The 21,071-nt window shown below is 40.7% G+C and overlaps 1 protein-coding gene across 1 annotated transcript in view; it reads left to right on the top strand.

Moving 5' to 3' along the window:
- The window catches only part of ndufv3 (NADH:ubiquinone oxidoreductase subunit V3), a 33,766-nt gene extending 12,979 nt beyond the window's left edge, over window positions 1-20,787 (top strand). The window contains exons 2-4 of the mRNA XM_047051816.1: window positions 13,818-13,914; window positions 16,749-18,353; window positions 20,474-20,787. Of these exons, the coding sequence (XP_046907772.1) occupies window positions 13,818-13,914; window positions 16,749-18,353; window positions 20,474-20,643 (1,872 nt within the window). The 3' untranslated portion in view covers window positions 20,644-20,787. The remainder of the gene's footprint in view (window positions 1-13,817; window positions 13,915-16,748; window positions 18,354-20,473) is intronic.
- Window positions 20,788-21,071: the final 284 nt, after the last annotated feature.

The following is a 21,071-nucleotide window of genomic DNA, read 5'->3' on the forward strand; positions in this document are numbered from 1 at the left end:
GAACCATTTTTTCTTCCACTGTGTTTGTGCTCGTCATGGGTTCATTAGCGGCACTGCACAGCGGTCTGTCTCAGTACCTAAAACAAGTTGTGCCTCATCAGTGACTCCTCCAATGACCCCGTGTACGGCATCAGCTACAACTGGAGGCATATGGGAGGATTTTGACTTTCAAGGGCCGGGTTTCCCAGATTCGTTAAGAAGCTCTGAGCGTTAAGAGCTTCTTAATGAATCTGGGAAACCCGACTAAGTTCTGTCAGCACAAGAACAACAATCAAGAAGGAGTGGTTCTATAATTGAAATGCGCCGCTATGCGGAGGAAAAGGTGATCCCCGAAACCAAGACCCATTAGCTTGGTGGAAAGATCATGAACAAACCTTCCCATCTCTCAGCAAACTAGCAAAAAGATATCTTGGGATCACTGCATCATCTGTCCCTTCCGAGAGAATTTTTTCAAAAGCAGGGGAGTTGATCAGTCAAAGAAGGAACAGGTTAAAGGGGAAAAATGTTGACATGCTCTTGTTCCTTAACAAAAACCTATAAATCTGTGTCGGTTTTATGGATTAAATCGCTGGCTGTGAAGCACAAATAAAGATTCAAACTTAAATGTAAGATTCAAACTTATGTTCAGTTAATTTGACATTTAAATCATTTGAAGTGTGTTCAGCTTCACATATATCCCTGGTTTGGATCTCAGTGCATATCACAGACATTAAATTTGTAACTTTTTTTTTTCTTTTCAAAAGCAAGAAAGTTGATCAGTTTAAAAAGAAACAAGCTCAAGGGGAAAAATGTCATCATTCTCTTGTTCCACCATAAAAACAACTTTTTATAGGGGAAAAAATGTTGAAATGTTATTTGACCATCATCGAAATTGGTTTGTGTGAAGTGTTATATTTTTGTTATTTAAATTGTTGAATGTTTATTTTATTAATAATGTTCAGTTATTTAAATAACAAAAAAAATACATTTAACAAAAAAGGAGTAATGTCTACTGCAGTTTGTTTTATATTGATAACGATGGTTTTCTGAATGCATTATTAAATCACTATAGAAGTATCGATATTGACGATACTGGTCTTGAAAGTACTTGGTATCGGATCGAAAAGAAAATGATTGGTATCGCCCATCCCTAGTGGTTTACACAGTCTTGCTAAACAGGTGATTGAAGTGTTGTGATGGGCTAAAATAAACACTCATTGCTATGTTTTACAACAATTTGATTTAGTGACACAAACGTATTGAGGCAATGTGGACATTTACATAAATACACACCTTTCAGCAATTTTGTATTGAATTGTCCCAAGTAACATTTTGAAATGCATAAATTATACATATCTGTACACAATTTCAAGTCAATTGGTTCAAGAGAAGAAGAATTTTGAAGGTTTTCCCAAATTATCACTGTACAGGAAAATCCATCATGGCGGACCTTATGGGTCCTTGAGGCTTTTTTGTTCCTCATGAAAAATGAGGCATGTACACCGAGTTTCAGTAGAATTGGAGCAATGGGGTGGAAAGGCCATCACTTTCAAAAGTGGACATGTGGGCATGGGCTGTGGCGCCCCCTATGGTCTGATGTGGGTCAGTCTTTGCATGGGCGTTAGTTGTGGCATGTTGTATCAATGTGCCAAATATCTAAACGTTTTACCCATGAGCCAACAATTACTTAATTAATCCTGACGGAGGAATCCTAATAAATAATATACATCAACTAGAGAGGGTAACATTTCTGGGTAAATTGTGGGGTGTGCTCCTGTATTTTTGTCCGCCCCCTTCGACTAGTTAGCTCCTGCAATTCCCACACAGCAGAAGTCTAGTAGTTAGCTAGCTCTACAATTTTCTGGGGGTAGGTCTGAATCTAGGAGCAAAACGGAGCACAGCTGCCAGCATTATAAACCACTATTTAGCTGGCTGGCCCCATGACGCCGGGTATCATAGGGCTCATGAGAATGCTCACCAAAAGAACGAAGGGGAACCCACTTGTCTAGCAGATTAACACATGTTCCTAGGTACCTATCATAAAGTAGCATCAACTTTCCTAGACTTTTAGCTACGCTACTAATGCTCAGGGCTCACTGATATCGCTTTCTGTCTTACTAGAACGTCATATCTATGTGTTGTTGCTAACTTGTGATGGTGTTGTGACATCAGGCTAGCACTGAGTTCCCTTGTGCCACACAAGGCATTTTTTGCCACAAAAACGTAATTCAAGCCTAAACCGTGCAACGGAACGTAAATCCCAATAGAAGCAACACAATCGCTAACAAGACTAACCTTTTGACACCGGCGTTGTCTATGTAGTCCAAATATTGAGGGATCCTTAAGGGTGGGAAAATAATAAAAAGAATAATAACTAGAAAAGGCTGTTCCTGCGAAACAGCAGTGAGAATGCTGAACCTGAATGGGGATAGCTGATCATGCTAAAAAAGCTGACAATTTTGAAAACAAATTGAAAGTTATAAGCTGAAGCTTTAAGGCGCCGGAAAGGTATTTTAAATAGGGGCTGGAGCTGGACGACGGCATAAAACTAAAAGAGAAGAAAAATGCAAAACAAAAAGTGAAAAAATCTGAAAGAAGAGAAACAATGCATACAAATTTGAGAATTTAGGAGAAAATAATTTGCTGGAGTTTTAAAAGGCCTGCAATGTATGTTAGAAAGGACCAACAGCAAGATGAAGGCAGAAAAGTACAAAAAAAGAGAAAAAAATTCAAAAGTACTGGCAGTTGGAAGATACTGCTGTGAAAGGTATTTTGAAAGGACCTGGAGCAATGCAAAACAAAAAGGGGAACATTTCAGAAAGATGAGCTACAGGAAAATTAGAAAATGTAGCAGAAAACCAGTTGCTGAAGTCGGGGTTGAACGAATTTGAAGGTAAAAGGACAACACTGGAATGACTTGAACTTGCTGGAAAAACGTAGCAACCGTTGGTCATTGGCAACATTTCTAACCTAGAATCTAGGTATCAGGTTCAAGACGGAGGAGAAACTAATCATGCGTGCCTGCACACCCAGTCCTGTTTAGACACTTAATTTAAGATGACAATCAAAATAATAATTCATAGTGCAGGGTTGCCGATGTTGTCGTTGTCCCTGGTGAGTTTTCATAGTAAATAACAAGATGATGCTACATCTAACCAGCGGATCATTTCTTGCAAGTGTGTCAAAGGGGTGTGTATTAACACCGTACTCTTGAATAATAACCGGAGGCGTGAAGCTAGAGAGAGGATGCAATGGAAGATTTCCTACATAAGTAGATCTACTACTTCAAATTGAAAACGGAGAAGATACATCTGTGTTCAATATCGTTAATTAAAAGTTAAAACTTTCCAGCTGCAACACTTGCCCCAGCCCTGGTTTGGCTGTTCGTGACGGTCAGCTATGACAGTCGAGCCTCGATTTTGGCAGATTTCTGTAAAACTTGCTAAAATAATAACGATCCTAGCTAGATTATGTACACTTTAAGCTCAATGTACATACCTTGTTTGGCCAATTTGGTCGATTGTGGAAAAAAAGTCGAAACATTTTTAGTTATGGAGAGCCATCACGCTAGCTCGATTATGAGAAATGTAGCTAGAATCCACACCTCAAACAAGTTAACCCAGACGCGAAACTGTACATCCAATCCCAAAAATAAGGATATTTTCCGAGACCCAAGACTCTGCCGAAACCATTGATATCCTTTGTGTCTGTGCGGTCAGAAGTACAACTCTTTTGGCAGTTTTCAAAACGTCACCCAATTCTGCTTTCATGGTGCGTGTCTGTTTGGTTGCCACGGTGATGGCGCAGCTGTGATCGCTAACGAGCTGGGCAGAGAGAAAAAACACATTTAGCTGGAATCCACACCTCAAACAAGTTAACCTAGACGCAAAACTATACGTCCAATCCAAAAAATGAGGATATTTTTCGAGACCCAAGACTCTGCCGAAACCAGAGATGTCCTTTATATGTCTGTGCGGTCAGAAATACGACTCTACCGGCAGTTTAAAAACACGTCTACTTTCGAAATTCTCTGACGAATTTTACCCACCTCTCCATTGAAGTTAGTGAGAGAATTTGAAAGGCTGCTCTCGCTTCAAGGCTCAAAGCTGAAAACTATAAATGTGAGCTCTTTAGTAGTTAAATTGGCTGAAAGAGGACAAGTTTTCCTACATTTTAAGGTAAAACTTGTTTCTGTAAGTTAAACTATATGAACGTCAGAGGAATTTGTTTGACAATTTAGTTGAATATCAGAAAAAGAGCAGCCAGAGTGTGCCACTCTGCTGGCTGCTCAATCATAAAAATCAAGAAGGAGCTAAATTTTTCATGCATTTTCAAACTGTCACAATTCAAAATTGGCAGAATATATTTTAAAGAGCTGAATCATTTGGGAATAGCTGAATGTCTTGTAAACATTTTAAAGGCTGAATGGTGTCTCTAGCTGAAAGTATGCTGAAGTAGTTAAGTTTGAAAGAGGAGGAAGCTTTTTAATGATTTGAAAGGATTTACCATTACTTTCAATGGGAGAATAATTTGCACAAAAACCTTAATTCATCAAAAAGTATAAAAGTGAGAAATACCAGAAGTCATAGCCATCATCTCCTGAAGGAGCTAAACATTTTGATAGAAAAATTGTAGGAATCGGTGAAAGTATGCAGGACTAGTTAAAGGCCAAAAAACGGCGAAAGAACTGAGAAGTTGAAAAGCAATAGTGAGAATGCTTAACAGCATTCTCACAATAATAATATGTGAGCGAACAATGGTTGCACACCCAATAAAATAAATATTATGCTTTTCACAACAAAAATAATTAAGTGTTTTTTTTCTGCAGAAAAAGTAGCATGTCTGCCTTGTCAGGCATGATCCTGGATCGCTCCTGACTGATGGTGTCCCCAGCAATGGAAAACACCCTCTCTGAAGGGGTGGAAGAGGTTTGAGCACAAAGGTAGCTGTGAGAGAGTTCAGCTAGCAGGGGCAGGGTGTCTCTATCCCCACCACCAGAGGACAGGGTCTTCCGCCTTAGGGATCGGAGGCAGGCCTCTGTAGAGCTGGATCTTTCGACGGACTCTGAGTGCTGGTCAAGTTGTTTGGCTGGATGATCAATACTTCTCTCTCCTCCTCAGCAAACAGCTCCTCCAAGCGGTCTTAGGCTGTAGTGGAGTGACTAACTGGAAAATTATCTTCTTCTTCCTCTGAGATCAGTGTGTCATCATCATCATACTCGGGCTCCTCCGGGGTTGCGTCACTGTCCTTGAGGTCTGGGAGTGGGACCTCTTCCGCTTCTGTAGCATTGGCTGCTTTAGCTGCCTCCTGCAAACGGTTCCAGGTGGAGTCTGTCACTCTTGGTTTTGAACCTGGGGTCCATCGCAGTCACCTCTTCCAGGAACTCCTGGATGGTGTCCTCCTGGTAACGTCCAGAGAGGTCAGTCCAAACCTTCTTTAATGCCAGACAGAGAGAGTCTCCTTCCTGAACTGTGAAGTGGTCCTTCAGTTTCTCACTGTCTTCTGGGATTTGAAAGATCCTGATATTATTTCTTCTCAGCCTGTTTTGGTGGTCATCACACCGAGTCGAGATCTCAATATCACGGTGCAGTAGGTACCTCAATGCCCTACGATGGTGCATCTGCGTATCCTCAGCTGTGCTGATTCTCTCCTCCATTCTTCCCATTCTGTCTTCGTGTTTCACCAGCTGGTCTTTTATGTCCGAAATAGATTGTTCCACACGGCCAAGGGCCGTTTAGTATGGTTATAACCGTCTTTATTGTCTTTTCTGAGTTTTCTCAGTTCTTCCAGTACCGTTGAGTCCGACTGACACGTATTGCTACTAGCCGTGTTCTTGCTAGTTGGGCTCGGTGGATTTAGCTTATTATCATCTTTCCCTCGTGAGGGATCAAGTTTCTCTTGTCTCATTTGCCCAGCGGAGGAAGTCATATTTTGTGAGTGTATTTTTTATGTTTCAGCGTCAAATTATTTTGGTTGTCACTCTTATTTTTAATAATGTCCAGCGGAGCCAAGCTACAGTGCTGCAAGCGCGTCCATGACGTCACAGGAAGTTTTCATTTATGTTTTTAATCGTGTTCTCCTGTTTATTAAAAAAACAGGAGGAACCAACAACTGTTAGATGATTGGGGGGGTCGCTAGGTGCGCGAACCAAATATTGCGAATGTATGGTATGTAATTGTATGTAATGTATTAGGCGGTATGGCCTAAAATGTTTATCATGGTATAATTCGTAAGCACACGTTTTACCTAAAATAAAAAAAATTATAATATATTTACTAAAAGTGTACTGTAGTAAAAAATAAATAAAAGTGTGTTCAAAGTATAAACGTTAAAATTTGTAAAAGCATGATGGTAGTTTACTTTTTATATATTCACAGATAGTACACTTTTTCTTAGTATATTTGAAATGTACTAATGAAAATGTGAATAAGCTTGAAATATTCTTAAGTATACTTTTTTTTGACCTGCGTAGACAACATTCCCAATCAGGGTGAACACTCAAATGATCTAAACTATAGACCATAGCATACACATATCAAAACAAAACGAACACAACAATAGAACTCCAAACAATGCTTATTTAACTAAGCTAATGCCCTTTAACTTAGTAGCTTTTCAGCTTGCCGCAGGGCATTCTGGGTACCAAGAGCAATACACGAGTATAGGCGATCTTACAGCATTGTGTAACAGTGTTTTTCAAAGTCTGGGTGGCGAAAATTGGGTTGGCAAATATGTTTTCATAATTATTTTGTCATAGGTTTTTGTAAATGACTTCACAACCATTTTCTAGTAGTGCTTTGTTTCTTGTTTATTTCCCGTTTTATATGGTATTAACTTTTTGAAATGATTGCGCAACAAGCTGGTGCTAGGTGCTGTAATCGGACGTAGCATACCTGCAGAAGAAGTTTGGAAGGATAGCGCACTCACGTGTAGCTCACAGAATAAATACGGAGATAAGATAAAGATTAATTAATTAGCAGTACAAAATATAAGGATACTTAGCAACTGTTTGATGAGGGAACAAGGTTTGTTTATGTAATATGTAATATGTTTAAGTTGTTAATATTTATGTTTGTAATTTGCTATACGCCAATGGTAAAAGGTGAAGCTCATGATCATCGGATCATGAGCTTCAAACAAATACATACATATGCATGGCCGCGGGAACTAGGGGTGCTGAGGGTGCTGCAGCACCCCCTGACAGCACGAGAATTAAAAATGATATGACTTGAAAATCCACCACCGCGCCGCGGCACAGCCCCGCAGTATTGGCCATCGGGAGCACCGGGAGAAGAATAACGATGGAAAACCAGGCTAAGAAACGTAAGGGTGGGGCTGAAAAATTGAGGCAAATAGACATCACCTTCACTAGACAAGGTTTTACCAATGAAAAAACGGTTGTGTTTCTTTAATATATAGCTCAAAAATGATTTTGCGCTCAAATTAAGGCCCAAAATTGTGGCTCGCACGCTATGTGGAATGTGGAAGTACCTATCTTTCTTTCCGAACTAGCATCACATCAGACAGACAGCATTAGCAGGGCAGCCGTGGTGTCGTAGATACTTTAGAACTAATTATTATGTAAAAATTTGAACAAATAAATAATAACGGTAGGGAAATTGTACATTTGTAAACACCCCTTTTCATATCATTTAGGTAATAATGATATTGTTTGTCATTTTGAAAATGTGGGTCGCCGAAAAAAGTTTGAAAACCACTGGGTAACACACGTCGGTTGTGGATAGTATCTCCAGAAATAAAGTCAAGTCACTCATTTAGTGGTAGAATCCATTTTTATGTCTACAAAATTATTTTAAGTTAATCGTGTACAACCCTTAAGTGTTGAGCATTAAATAGAGATCTTGAAAGAAGCCACTTTTTTGTTCTAAAACCAGACTTATAAGCCGCTTCGAAATAGAAGCCGTACAAGCACAAGAAAACTGTAAAAAATAGAAAAAAAGAGGTACTTTACTCTACTACACACTACAGTACAGCAAATGTACCAGTACACTGAAGGCTGAACTGATGTTTTCTAAAATGTTTATTTTAAAGTAAGCTTTAAGTGCATTGTTACAAATAATTTTTTTTGCATGCATTTTTAAATATACAAATAATATGTTTCAAGTTCCAGTTGTACATTTTAGAAATTACATATACGTTTTACCTAAAATAAAAAATTGTATAATATATTTACTAAAAGTGTACTGAAGTAAAAGTGTGTTCAAAGTATAAACGTTAAAATTTGTAAAAGCATGATGGTAGTTTACTTTTTATATATTCACAGATAGTACACTTTTTCTTAGTATATTTAAAATGTACTAATGAAAATGTGAATATGCTTGAAATACTCTTAAGGATACTTTTTTTTCACCTGGGTGTACTTCTACAGAATTACAAAGAAAGTTTTGCTAGCATATTGAAAATGGACTGTGGTGGTAAATGCAGTGTTCCAGGCTGTACAGGGAATGCTGACACTTTTCAGAGTCTTCCCAAACAACCAAACACTCGACGGGCTGTGATGTTTGTCTATGAGAAGATCCCAGTGCAGTTTAACCCTCAATTACACGTTTGCTCGAACCATTTCACTGAGGACAGTTTTGAAAACATGGGACAATGATGCTGTTGGTGAAAAGAGGTCCTGTGCATATCTAGTCAATCTGTTGAAAACAGTGTTATGTAGACACAATATATTTATTTGTACGTTTTTATTTAAGTCTCCACCTTCGATGTTTTAGTGAGTGCTGTCAGATTTATGCCTTACATAAATCTGACCATGTCCAGGCTCGTGTTGGGTGCACACATCTTAGACTTTCTTCTAGTTGGTATGGGATGCTCGTGCTTTATAAACATAGGAAACCCCTAGACACAGACCTAGGCCTGACCTGGGTGACAGCTTCAGACTTGGTTTGCAAGAGTTCCTGAAGCTCGGCCATAAATGTACGTTCTAATTTACGGCTAGGCCTCTGCATTCCTTTGAGTGGTACTTCCCCGTCCTCCTTTGCTAAAACCAATGTCTCGCACTTCTATTGTTTTTCCTCAGTCACAGCTTAGAATCATATTTCCCATAATACAACTTAGAGCAGTGGTCACCAACCTTTTTAGGCCAAAGATCACCGACCTTTGCCTTGGTGACCCAAAGATCTACCTATTGAGGCGTTGAGAGACAGAACAGACTCCAGACTGAACTTACAACTTAACTTTATATTTGGCCTTATTGTAATTGAATGAAATCAAACACTTTGTGAACAATATGAACAAGAAAAAACACTTTTGCAATGAGCAGGCTGGATATGAACGGTTTTATTTATAAACTGAAGTTACAACACAACACTGACAAATTTCTCATGTGACAAGTCAGTGTGATGGCTGTGACTGAACACTGTCTGTGAGTGCCTTGTAGTTTGGCTCATAAGCAGAGACAGCCAGTCTGAGGCAGTCTGTGAGGTGTCTGTCAGTAAGCCGGCTCCTGTACTTGGATTTGGTGATTTTCATCTGTGAAAATGCCATTTCACAGAGGTAGGTCGATCCAAAGTAGGCACTCACTTTTAGTGCACATGCACTGAGGAGAGGAAACTTCTCTCGGCTGACAAGTCCCCAAAAGTCACTGTCCCTTGACCTGGCTTTCAGCTCAATGTCATTTTGCAAATCAAGCATCTCCATGTCCACTCCACTTGGCAAAGCAAATGCTTTCTCGAATTGGTCTGCAACCTCCTCTGTATTAATAGGCAGGAATGGGTTTGAAAGAAATGCAGCAATATCCTTCATGATTTCTAACTCACCAAAACGTCGACTGAACTCCGCTGCCAGTTTGTCCAGGTGCACACAGTACTGCTCAGGGTGAAAGTCAGAAGAGTCTTTGATGGACTGTGACATTTTTTTCCAGGTTTGTAAAGTGTGTCAGCGTCCCTTTCCTCAGATTCGTGGTCCAGACACAGAGTTTGGCCTTGAACGCATTCACTGCGCTGATCATGTGGAGGAGGTGCCGGTCTTTTCCCTGGAGTTCGTGGTTGAGCGAGTTCAGTTTTCCGGTTAGGTCCGTCAGAAACCCCAGGTCCAGTAGCCACGCATCCGTTGAAAGTTCCTCGTGCTCCTCGTTCCTTTTCGACAGAAACGTCTTAATCTCAGGCAGCAAGTCAACAAATCGCTGCAGCACTTTTCCGCGACTCAACCACCTGACATCAGCATGCAGAAGCAGGTCTCCATACGCCGAATCGAGCTCATCCAATAACGCCTTGAATAAGCGATGCTGAAGCGCTTTTGCTCGAATCGAGTTTACCACTTTGACCACCAGTGACATGACATGAGAAAAGTCCACAACTTTCCCAGCCAAGGCTTGCTGATGAATCACACAGTGATACTTCATCAAGTCGGGGAAATCCGGATCATTACGGCACAGTGCTATAAAACCAGCGTGCACACCGCACATTGCCGGTGCCCCATCAGTAGTGATTGCCACCAGTTTCTGAATGGGGATGTTCTTTTCACGGACATAGCTTTTAAAAACGTTGTAAATATCCTCACCTCTCGTTCTCTCTTTTAATTGGAGAAGAGTGAGGAAGTCCTCCTTTGTTGTAAAGTCCTGGAAAGCCATTCTGACAAATACAACAAGCTGAGCCGTGTCCATTACATCCAGCGATTCATCAAACTGCAGTGAAAAATATTCACAGAGTGACAAGTCCTCCAACACCTGTTGACCAATGTTATCCGACAGTAACTCGATCCTTCGTGTCACTGTTGTAGGACCAAGAGGCACAGCACGGAATGCAGCTTTTATGTCCTCTTTGTTTTTGAAGGTGCTGCAAACAGTCTCTGCGGTGACGGTCAATAGTTCCTTAAACAAATCCCCATCTGTAAAAGGTCTCTTGTGTTTAGCCAAAATGTGGCTAATACGAAATGACGCCTCAGTTGCAGCCTTACTTTGAGACGTAGGTTGTGAGAAAAGCGACTGTTGAGCCTTCAACTCCACTTTCAGCTCCTGAACTTTTTTGGCGCGGATTGCGCTCTTTGGTGGATAGCAGTCTTTGAATTTCGGATGGTTAGTGTTGTGGTGCCGCTCCAAATTCCCTCGCTTAGACAGTGCCTGTGGCTGGTGGCACAACATACACACACTCTTGTCTTTTACCAAGGTAAAGATGAATTCCTCCTCCCATTCATGATGGAAACTGTAGTTTTTCGCCCTCTTTCGTGGTGCCTCTGCCATGCTTGCTAACACTATGTGGACAACACGGCCGGGTAAATAAACAAACCAACGGCAACCACGCCCACAGGTATCCTGGGATAGCAGGTCTCTCAAAGGTCGTCTTCGGGGAAAAACGCCCATTTATTCTGTCGGTGAATTGCTTTGCAACACGCACAGGCCAATATGCAAATCCAGGTACAAGAGAACATGCGTTCAGTTTAAGAATCCTCCGCGTTCATGAATTAGTCGGAGATCAGTATTTCTGAAATTATTTTGGAGATCGACAGGGAAAGTCTCCGAGATCGACACGTCGATCGCGATCGACAGGTTGGCGACCTCTGACTTAGAGTATAATATAAGGAATAACTGAGACATTCACTTTTCAATTAACTAGTTCCATAAGTGTAACCCATCTCCATCATTTCAGCAGGGTGACATAATTTTCTTCATCAGTTATTGGTAGTATTGTGTGCGCTTCACAAAATTGTTAAAATTAAACTGGTCATTCTGCGTGTTATAATAGTCTAAAATCCAACTGTCCTAAATCTGCAGATACCCTGCATACAGCTCAACCAAGCAACAGGAGAAAATGCCATTGTTTTGTGCACCCGCACGGAAGGGGGAAACAGGAACTGAATTCTCCAAATACCAGCAGCATGTAACAGGGCACTAGTGTGACATCACACACAGGTCCGCTTTTCTTGAAGACAAATTAGCTTACAGCTTTTATCACTGCGGTTCAATTGCTTGTTTCATCGCATAAAAGTTCTGTTTTTTCACAATGCCAGTATTGTATCGTTCCTAAAAAGCCAGTACCTTGGTACGGTATCAGTACCGGTATACCATGCAACACTGGTCCCAGCAGTGCAGTGTTTGCCACGGCAACATTTCTGCCGCCACGGTATCAGAAATAGGGCTGCACAAAAGGCCGTCGATCAGCTGTGGCTGAGTGCATGTCGGAGAATAGCACGGACACGCGAGCGGGCACGTGTGCCACTCAGCGTTAAAGGGAGAGAAAGAAAAAGAGACTGCCGCTATCCGGAGGATAACTAGCCAGTTGAGATCGCGTGTGTGCGTCCTTGAACATTAAGTCGTATAACTAATGTTGTCAGTTCATTTAAGCCTGTTATTGTATTAGTCTTGCAAAGTTAACTGGTGATTTTCGTTGTTTCTATTCTTCACCTGCTAGCTAAATTGCACGTGGCTGTTGATTCGATAGCGATTGCTGAACGCCCTTGCTCACGTTTGTATTTCATGTGCTTAAGTAGTTACACTGCAAGGGCTGTCCCCGACTAAGATTTTCTTTGGTCGACCAAGACTCGACTGAAATGTCTGAAAATCAACTAATGGAAATTTGAAACGCTTTACCAACATTTTCACGATCTGACTCAATGGCTGCTGGACATTGCAAATTCAGCCGCTAATAGCCTACTAATAATAAGACTTGTATCACCAGTCCTGTTGTAACCGAATGCCAATGGTATTTAGTATCTCTTACAATGTACTACAAAAAAAAAATATTGTTTGTTTAACATGCAAATCATCAGAGCCCGCTTATCACTGCCTGAATTTGCAGCATGCGAACTTGCGTAGAAGCTGAGTGGGGAACAGTGCAACAGAGAAATATTTAGTTGTCTTGGCCAGAGAAAATAATTTAATTCGATTTGGATGTGATTCCTATAATAGGCATATTCATTTTTCAACCCAGCGCGTTAGCATGAGCGAAGTAGGTAGGGCTAGGCCAACTTACGTTTTTCAGGTGGTAGGCTACATCATATTCGACGTCGAACTATGAAAAAGAAACCGTTCTTGGCAAAATTTGCATTCAACGTTTTTCGAGTCACCCGGTACTTTTTAAATGTAAATGTACTTTAATGAAATGATACCATACCACAGATTTCTTTGCCATTTTGACTAATAACACCGACAAAGTAGGCTATGGCAGAGTTTGTAGTTCTGCAGCCAATTGTGCTCGTGCCGTGTGCAAAATACCAAACAAAAACAAAAACAGATTAACAAAATGGAAAATAGTAATACCTTTTCTTTTAAATTATATATTTTTAGAGTTGCTTTATTTGTCTTAAATTATATAATCTACAATTTCTGTAGAGCATTTAGTTAAATCAGCAAATATGACCCAAGCGGGAATCATATCTAACACTGCCATATGGCAGCTCGACTAAAACAATCTTAATCGACCAAGAGCATATGGACCAGAAAATCGACTAGTCGACTGAGTGGGGACAGCCCTATACACTGCATTAAGATAATGTAATTAATAGTGGGTTTACTGTTGTTATTTGTTACAGAATGCTTAGCTTAATTATTAAGCAGACAGTTGTTTGGGCAGACCTGCCCCCACTGCTAAAACAAAATCCTAAAGGACACACTGCAGTGGCAACAGAGCTATTGCCTATCTACTCTACTCACGCTTGCTAAGAACATATTGACATTGTTTTGTTGTAATTATTCAATGAACAGTCACCTCACTGAAGTACAATTCTCCACCAACCATTGCTACAGAATTTGAAATATTGATTATTGGGCTGATTTGCACAGTAAATTGTATATATTGTTTTCAGTCAGTTGACCCATAATGGATATCATGTTGGTTTAGTTTTTCCATATCTTTAGTATGAATTGATTTGCTTTTAAATAGTGTCTACAGCTCGAGAGCTGGGGCATTTTGGGGACCCCATCATTCTGCACCCAGGTGGAGGAGCCGATGAAACCAGCTAAAAAAGCGAAAACTAAGAGTAAGGCCATTTATTCCTTTTCATCACCTTTTTCGTTTTGGTTAATCTTTCAATGCTTTAACAGTTTTCTTACCTGATCAAAGTTGGACTTAGACCAAGTGTGTACTACCATGTTATTTTCTTACAAAGCCAATTCAGTTCAGTGTTTCCCACAGATTAGAAATCTAATTGTGGCGGGGAGGGGTGGGGGTTGTCAGACCGGGGGGGGGGGGGGGGGGGTGTAATAATTCCTTCTTTAATAATTCGTTACACAGTTAATTTGTTAATAATTTGTTACATTAAATATTAATCCAAAATGATTCACACCTTCACAAACAACAACTAACATATCATTTCTGCATTATGCATGTAGCAACGCTAGTGCTAAACAACTATTTAACTGGTCGGCTCCATGACGCCGAGTAAGTAGCTAGCTCTTGAGACTTCTCACCAAAAGAACGAAGGGGAAACTTCGAGTAGGCTACTGTAAGTCGCTCTGGATAAGAGCGTCTGCTAAATGACTAAATGTAAATGTGAGTAAGGTACCTAGCGAAAAGTAGCCTCAACTTTCCTCGACTTTTAGCTACGGCACTAATGCTGAAGGCTCGCTGATATAGCTGTCGGTCTTACTAGAACGGCATATGTATACATTATTGCTAACGTGTGCTGACGTTGTGACTGTGCATGTGGGAAAGACGCATGAGTGACAGAGAGACGGAGGGAGAGCAGGGGAAAGGAAATGCAGCTGAACGAATACGCTGCGTGTTTTAACCTAAATAGCGATAAAAAAAAAAGTTGTCCGAAACGCTATGTGTGGCGGCCGGTGTTGATTCTGTGGCGCACCGCCACAAATTAGTCTGTGTGGGAAACACTGCAGTTACTTACAAAAATACACTAAATTGTTTTGTGATGTCATTTTGTTGTGTTTATAAGGTGTCAAAGTTAATGGCATCAATGTGTGAAATCATTTCATAAGGTGAATTGTTTGTATTAACCAATTGGTGCTTTTTATGGATCTTATTTTGCATTCTTTTGCGTCACTTATCATATCTATCTTTGCATCTTTATTTTAAGTAGTTGCAGTAAGTCATGGGCATGTAGACTAAGGAAAATTTAAACCATGCAGTGTTTTGGCTACATGCATTATGCAGTGGCGGCCCGCCTCTACAGAACCATTGCTGCCGCTGTTTTGGAATTCTATGAAATGTCACAAAATCGCAATTTTACAACTGCGGCGCTATTAGCTCCATGGAACTCAAATGAACGGTCGTCCGTGCGCCGTAAGAAGGATGAGCAATTAGAACAGACAGGACGTCAATCTCTCACAGTCATGACTTAATAAATATCATTGCACATACAGCAACACATTTTCTCCTCTGCTCAGTCAGGCAGTGACAAACAGGGCAGAGGATAGCATTACACAACAGCATTACAGAGAACTAGAAAAAAGTTAGATTTAACTGGCTAACGTTGAGATATACTTAAAAGTTTAAATTAACATTCGCAATGTATAATTTATTGATCATGGCCTACTAATTATACATTTCATAAATTCTGAAATAATGTTCCAGGTAGCACTAACTTAGGCCGAATCCCAATACTCTGTCTAACCCCTACCCCTAGCCCTTAGTTTACCCCTACCCCTTATGTCTCAACTGAGGGGTAAGGGCTACATAGCCCTATGAAATGAGACGCCACTTGGTTACGGTTAAGTATATTGATGTCTCCAAAGCAAGTAGTGTTATGCACTGATATCAAACGAAATTTGTTTGAAATTCGCCGCTAATGGAGTTTAATTAAAACTGTAGACATGCATGGAGTCCATTCAAGGCTAATCAGAAATTCGGGACTGTTGTGCAAATCAGCAATGTAACGTTAGCACAGCAAAATAGCAATTTAAAAAAACGTTTCAATTAAGAACATGGTTGCAAATATATGTACAGGACCGTGTAGAGCACAAAACAAGACTGTCATAATTTTTTCATCAATTATTTAAGCGGAAAATATTACATTTATGGGACTCTGGATGATCTGTCCGCCATTGTTAGAGGTATCGCAGTATTCATATACCCCTAGGTTTCAAGTAAGCTCCCGACCTTACTTTTAAGGGGTGTATACCCCTTCGTCTTAGCCCTACCCCTAGCTCAAAAAGAGTATTGGGTTACCACTTACTCTCAAGGAAACGCTCAAAACTAAGGGGTAGGGGTAAGGCGTAGGGGTAAGACAGAGTATTGGGATTCAGCCTTAAGCTAGCTACCGAGAATGTTTTTCTGACTTTATTTAAGCAATGTATTAAAATATTATTGATCTGATTTTCAAATTAGTTTGTTATAATATTTTCTCTTTTTGGAGCAGAAGAGTCAAGAAAGAGATGAGGAGAGTGAAGGAGGAGAGGAAAAAAAGAGACCCAGGCTGTTCAAGTGTGTTGCACTAGTGCATAGTGCCTGTGATAAAATTGGTGGCACACAACCATATCCCTGGTATTATGAACTTTGCAGAGTGCCCGGTTCTTTCTCTGATCGTGGGAAACTAAAGCCATTCTAATTTGTACACACACACGTGCGCACCACCCATATTAAACACCCCCCCCCCCCTCCGCCATAGAATCCAGTACATGATGTGGGAAAAAGCCACATGGATATAATTTATTATTGATAGTCAGTACACACACACCTGTACACTTATATCTCGCTAAAGGTTGGTATACTATAGTAGGGGATATTGAAAGGTAAGTTTTTCTTTTTCTTTTTTGGTAGGTCTGTTAGGATATAAGCTTTCCAATCGAAATAAAGTATACCATTAACTATGTGCTTTTCATTGAAAGTCTCTCTCTGTCCCATTTGCCATTTCCTCAGTTATTGAGGCTCCAGACGGGAGGGCTTCACTACTAGCCTACAAGACTGTTGTTGGCTTCCCAGTGAAGCTTTTTGCATCTGGAATTCTCCAAACCCCGGCCTTAAGTGAGATTGAATCGCTGACAAGCCCAGTTACTGTTGAACCTTTAGTAGATACAACAGGAGCAGCACCTGCCATTGCCAAAGCTACATCTGCTGTGGTTGAAGAGCAAGCAACCACAGAGGAATCACTTGAGTGTGCTGCTAGTCCTGTGGTAGATGTTGCCCCTCCAGTTGCCGCAGTGGAAGACACCGTACCCTTGTCAGAAAGTGTTACAGTTGCCACCACAACCCTAGTGGCTGAGGACTCCAGAACATCAGCATTTGCTCTAGAAACAGCCACAGAAGCAACTACTCCAGTCGTTGAGACTGTAGCCAGGAAAGAGTCCTCTGCCTCTGCTGCTCCCGTCATGGATTCAGCTCCTGTCGTTGAGGCTTTTCCATATGCTGAGCCTCTAGAGGTAACTGCAAGAGAATTAGTTGCCATTGAAGTAATGGGATCAGAGCTTCCTGCCACCCAAGTAGCTATGGTTTTTGAAGCTGCCACAGTCTCCGATTTTTCTACTCATGCAGCTCCTGTAGTGGCTAAACCTGCAGTTGCTCCAAGTGCTGAAGCTCTCCATGAAGACATTCCAGTTGTAGCCTTTTCTACAGCTGATCCAGTTGTTGCTGCTGCTGCCTCCTCTGAGCCTGGAGCCCCACCTGTTGATGTATCCTCTTCCTCATCTAGTGACTCTGACTCTGACGATGAAAAGTCTGACGATGAGAAGTCTGAAGTGAAAACAAATGGTCAATCAAAGGAAGCTGACTTGGCTACACAGAAAGTTAAGGACCATGACGGTGAGACAGGGCCTGTATCAGCAATGCCGGCTGAAGCTATTTTGTCAGCTGTGCCTGTGGTCACACCACCTGTGACTACAGAGGCAGGCTACAGAGTTGTGGAAGCACATGCTGCACCAGAAGTAACTGCAGTTAAAGAAGTTCCCACTATCACTCCAGAAACTTTAGCCAAGCTTACCTTGGAAGTCGCTGGAGATGGTGCCCTAACTGGAGGCTCTGAAGAGTTGATGGAGGCTGTACTAGAGATTGCTGCTGACCCTAAAGAGTTGATGGCAGAAGCGGCTCTAGGAGTTGAGGTGACCACTATAGAAAGCATAGCTGAAGCTGTGCATACGGTCCAAGCAGCAGCAGAAGATGCATCTGAATCAGTCCCTGCAGAAGCTGTAGGTAAAGTTAAATGGGTGGCTGAGGCTCCAGTGGAGGTTATCTCAGTTGAAGCTCTTGCAAAAGCCGCTGCAGAAGCCATACCAGCTGAACCTGCAGCTAAAGCAATCCCTGTTGAGTCTGCTGATGAAGTTACAGATGAATCTGCCCTTGCTGCTGAGGCTGCCCTTGCTGCTGAGGCTGCCCCTGCTGCTGAGGCTGCTGCTGAAAATCTATCTGAAGCTCCACCAGTGGAGAGCACAGAGGAGCTAGTAGACCCTGCCCCAGTTGTGGTTGAAGCTGCAGGAGAGGAGCTGCAGACAGAGGCCCAGGCGGAACCTGAACCAGTTGAGGCGTCTGAGGGTACACACCACACCCCCCTAAACCCTTTTGTCTTCTCTGTGGACCTTTTTCAACCACAAATGTTCATGCTTCCAATTTCTTTCTGAACGCATACTGTTAAATGGTAGAAATATGTAAAATTCACGATTGCTTGAGCAATATTTTCAGACAGTGTAACCAATGTTTCCTTTTTCAAGATTCACATTAGAAACTTCAAGTAAAAATAGCATTTTATGTAACAGCAGTTTGGCTAACAGCCACTTGCATGAATATTTACACAGCTCAGTTTTCTTGCTTTTGAACTTCTCTCTTCTGTACTTTTGAACTTCACTCAACTGTAGTTTCCAGTAGTTCCAGGAAGCTTGAGTTTTGATGTTTTCTTTTGGTGTTTTCAGGCTTGCCTGTCAATGGTCCTTGTCTAACAAATATTCCCTTCTAAAATCTACCCAGACCATCACATTAGAGCATGTAAATTATTGGGAGGAGGGGGGGCTATAATTTAGTATTTGACAGGCACATTTTGGATTCTTGTAACACAAGAAATAGCACAAATCTGGGGACCAATTAATCCACCTCCTTTACACGGGGTAGCACAGGCAGAAAACGTATTCCTTAGTGCTGTCAGTTTAACGCGCTATTAACGGCTTTAACGCAAACCCATTTTAACGGCGTCCATTTTTTTAACGCACGATTAACGTTCTTTTTGGCCAAGCAAACACACATGCTGTTTTTTTCACATGCTGTTGCAGCAACTACTGACAACAATCGGATCTAGCTAGACCGGAAACAAAACAACAGACATGCCGCACACACTTGTTTGTGCTTGCGAGCCGGCTAAAGAGTAAGTAGTAGGCTAATGTTACGTTTTGAGTGGATGGCAAGCACGAGATGCCGAAATGGATGCCAACAAAATTCTGAATGGAATTTGCCAAATGGTTCCATTGAAAAGACCAAAGTGATCTATGTATTTTGTCGTTGTGAACTGAGCTATCATCGCAGCACGTCTGAAATACCACCAAGCACACAGCTGATAAGAATTATCCGCCCCCTCGTCAAAGCCAGGCGATGGCAATGTTTTTTTCATAAAAAAAACTTTTGCACTAAGCAATCCGACCCGCTTTTCCATGTTGATAAGAAATCAATTGACATTTTAAAATGGATAAAAATGTGCGATTTAATTGTGATTTATCGCGAGTTAACTGACATTAATGCGATTAATCGCGATTTAATATCTGAATCCTTTGACATCATTAGTATTCCTCTATCTGCTAACTACTTTAAAATGAATAAGGATTCTTATTAAAATATATAGAGAAATAACCTATCAGAAGCAACATTTTAATAACATTTATGACAGGGAATAAGGTTACAAAAATGTGAACATCGGTATTGGCCAATGAATATCGTCTATCAGTATTGGCCAATTTTCTTATTGGTGCATCTCTACAAAAATTGAATCTTACTTGCGCTTGACTCCCCCTCTTTCTGACTCAGACTTGCATTTATTTCTACTATTATTATACTATTTATTTTACATCCAGTGTTTTGCATTGTTGCATTAATTAATTTCCGTTTCATATCTGATTAATATTATTTGCTAAGAATTTGTTGTGCACTGTATACAAATGAACAGTACATCTACAAGATGCATGTAAATTGTAGAGTACATGGTAACAGTATTTACACAGTGAACCACAATGGAGCTCCAGTCTGAAAGCCTCACACCTTTTGACACTAATTCCACAAGAAGCTGGATGTGATTGAGATAATGTCTCCATTCATTGTTTTCCTTTCACTATCTCTCACTTGAAAATTGCTCAATGTAAATGTACTCATGATTTTGTACGGGAATGGGTTTATTAATCTGTCTGTTTGGATTATGTGAATTACCTAATTTGTATTGGAGTACAGTTTTTTTTTAAATCCAGTTTATAGTTTAAAATAAGGAAGTGATACAATGTTACTGTTGGAATTTAAAGTAGATGTCCTTTTAGTCTAACTCACAATTATTCACTTTTGTCTGAAAAAAGAAAAAAAGAAAATCTGTAAGAACATGTTGGTAAAACCAGACACAAAAGCAACAACAAAAGATGCTCGTTCTAGATGTCTTACTCAGTGTGTGTTTGCCTCTTCCCTTTCAGAAGCAGCAACAGCACCTCCACAGGCTGAGCCAGAGTCATTTGACATCAGCACCTATAAGAATTACCAACACCACAGTTACAACCCCTACACATTTGCAGACCTGGATTTGGAGATGTTCAAGTACCGTCTACCACAGCCCTCCTCCGGCAGACCTTCTCCTAGACATTAAGATGCACTTACCAGTCAGGACCATCTGTCTTTTTGAAGGATGTTCCCTCTATTCTGCTGTGCTTGAGAAATGCTTATGATTGTGTAGTTAGTGTCTTTCACTATCACAAACTATTAAAATACAGCTAGCTATTTTTCTGCTTAATAGACATTGTCATTTTTGATAGCAGAAAGATTATGGCTTTTTTGTTTTGTCCAATGGGTTCATTTGAACAGAAATCATATCAACTGGATTCAGTGATGTTGACGCACATCAAATTGTTCCCAACATTTGAATAGAAGCTTTGAACAGTGTTGGTTATAATGATCCTCAATTATCAATATTCATTGATAATGGTATAAATAAGATTATATCTTATTACAGAGTTTTTGTTTCAGCTCTTATATTAGAACAGCGGTCTCAGATTAGTTAGGCATCCCAGTACGGTG

The sequence above is a fragment of the Hypomesus transpacificus genome, unplaced genomic scaffold (assembly GCF_021917145.1).
Source record: "Hypomesus transpacificus isolate Combined female unplaced genomic scaffold, fHypTra1 scaffold_180, whole genome shotgun sequence".
Classification (NCBI taxonomy): domain Eukaryota; kingdom Metazoa; phylum Chordata; class Actinopteri; order Osmeriformes; family Osmeridae; genus Hypomesus; species Hypomesus transpacificus.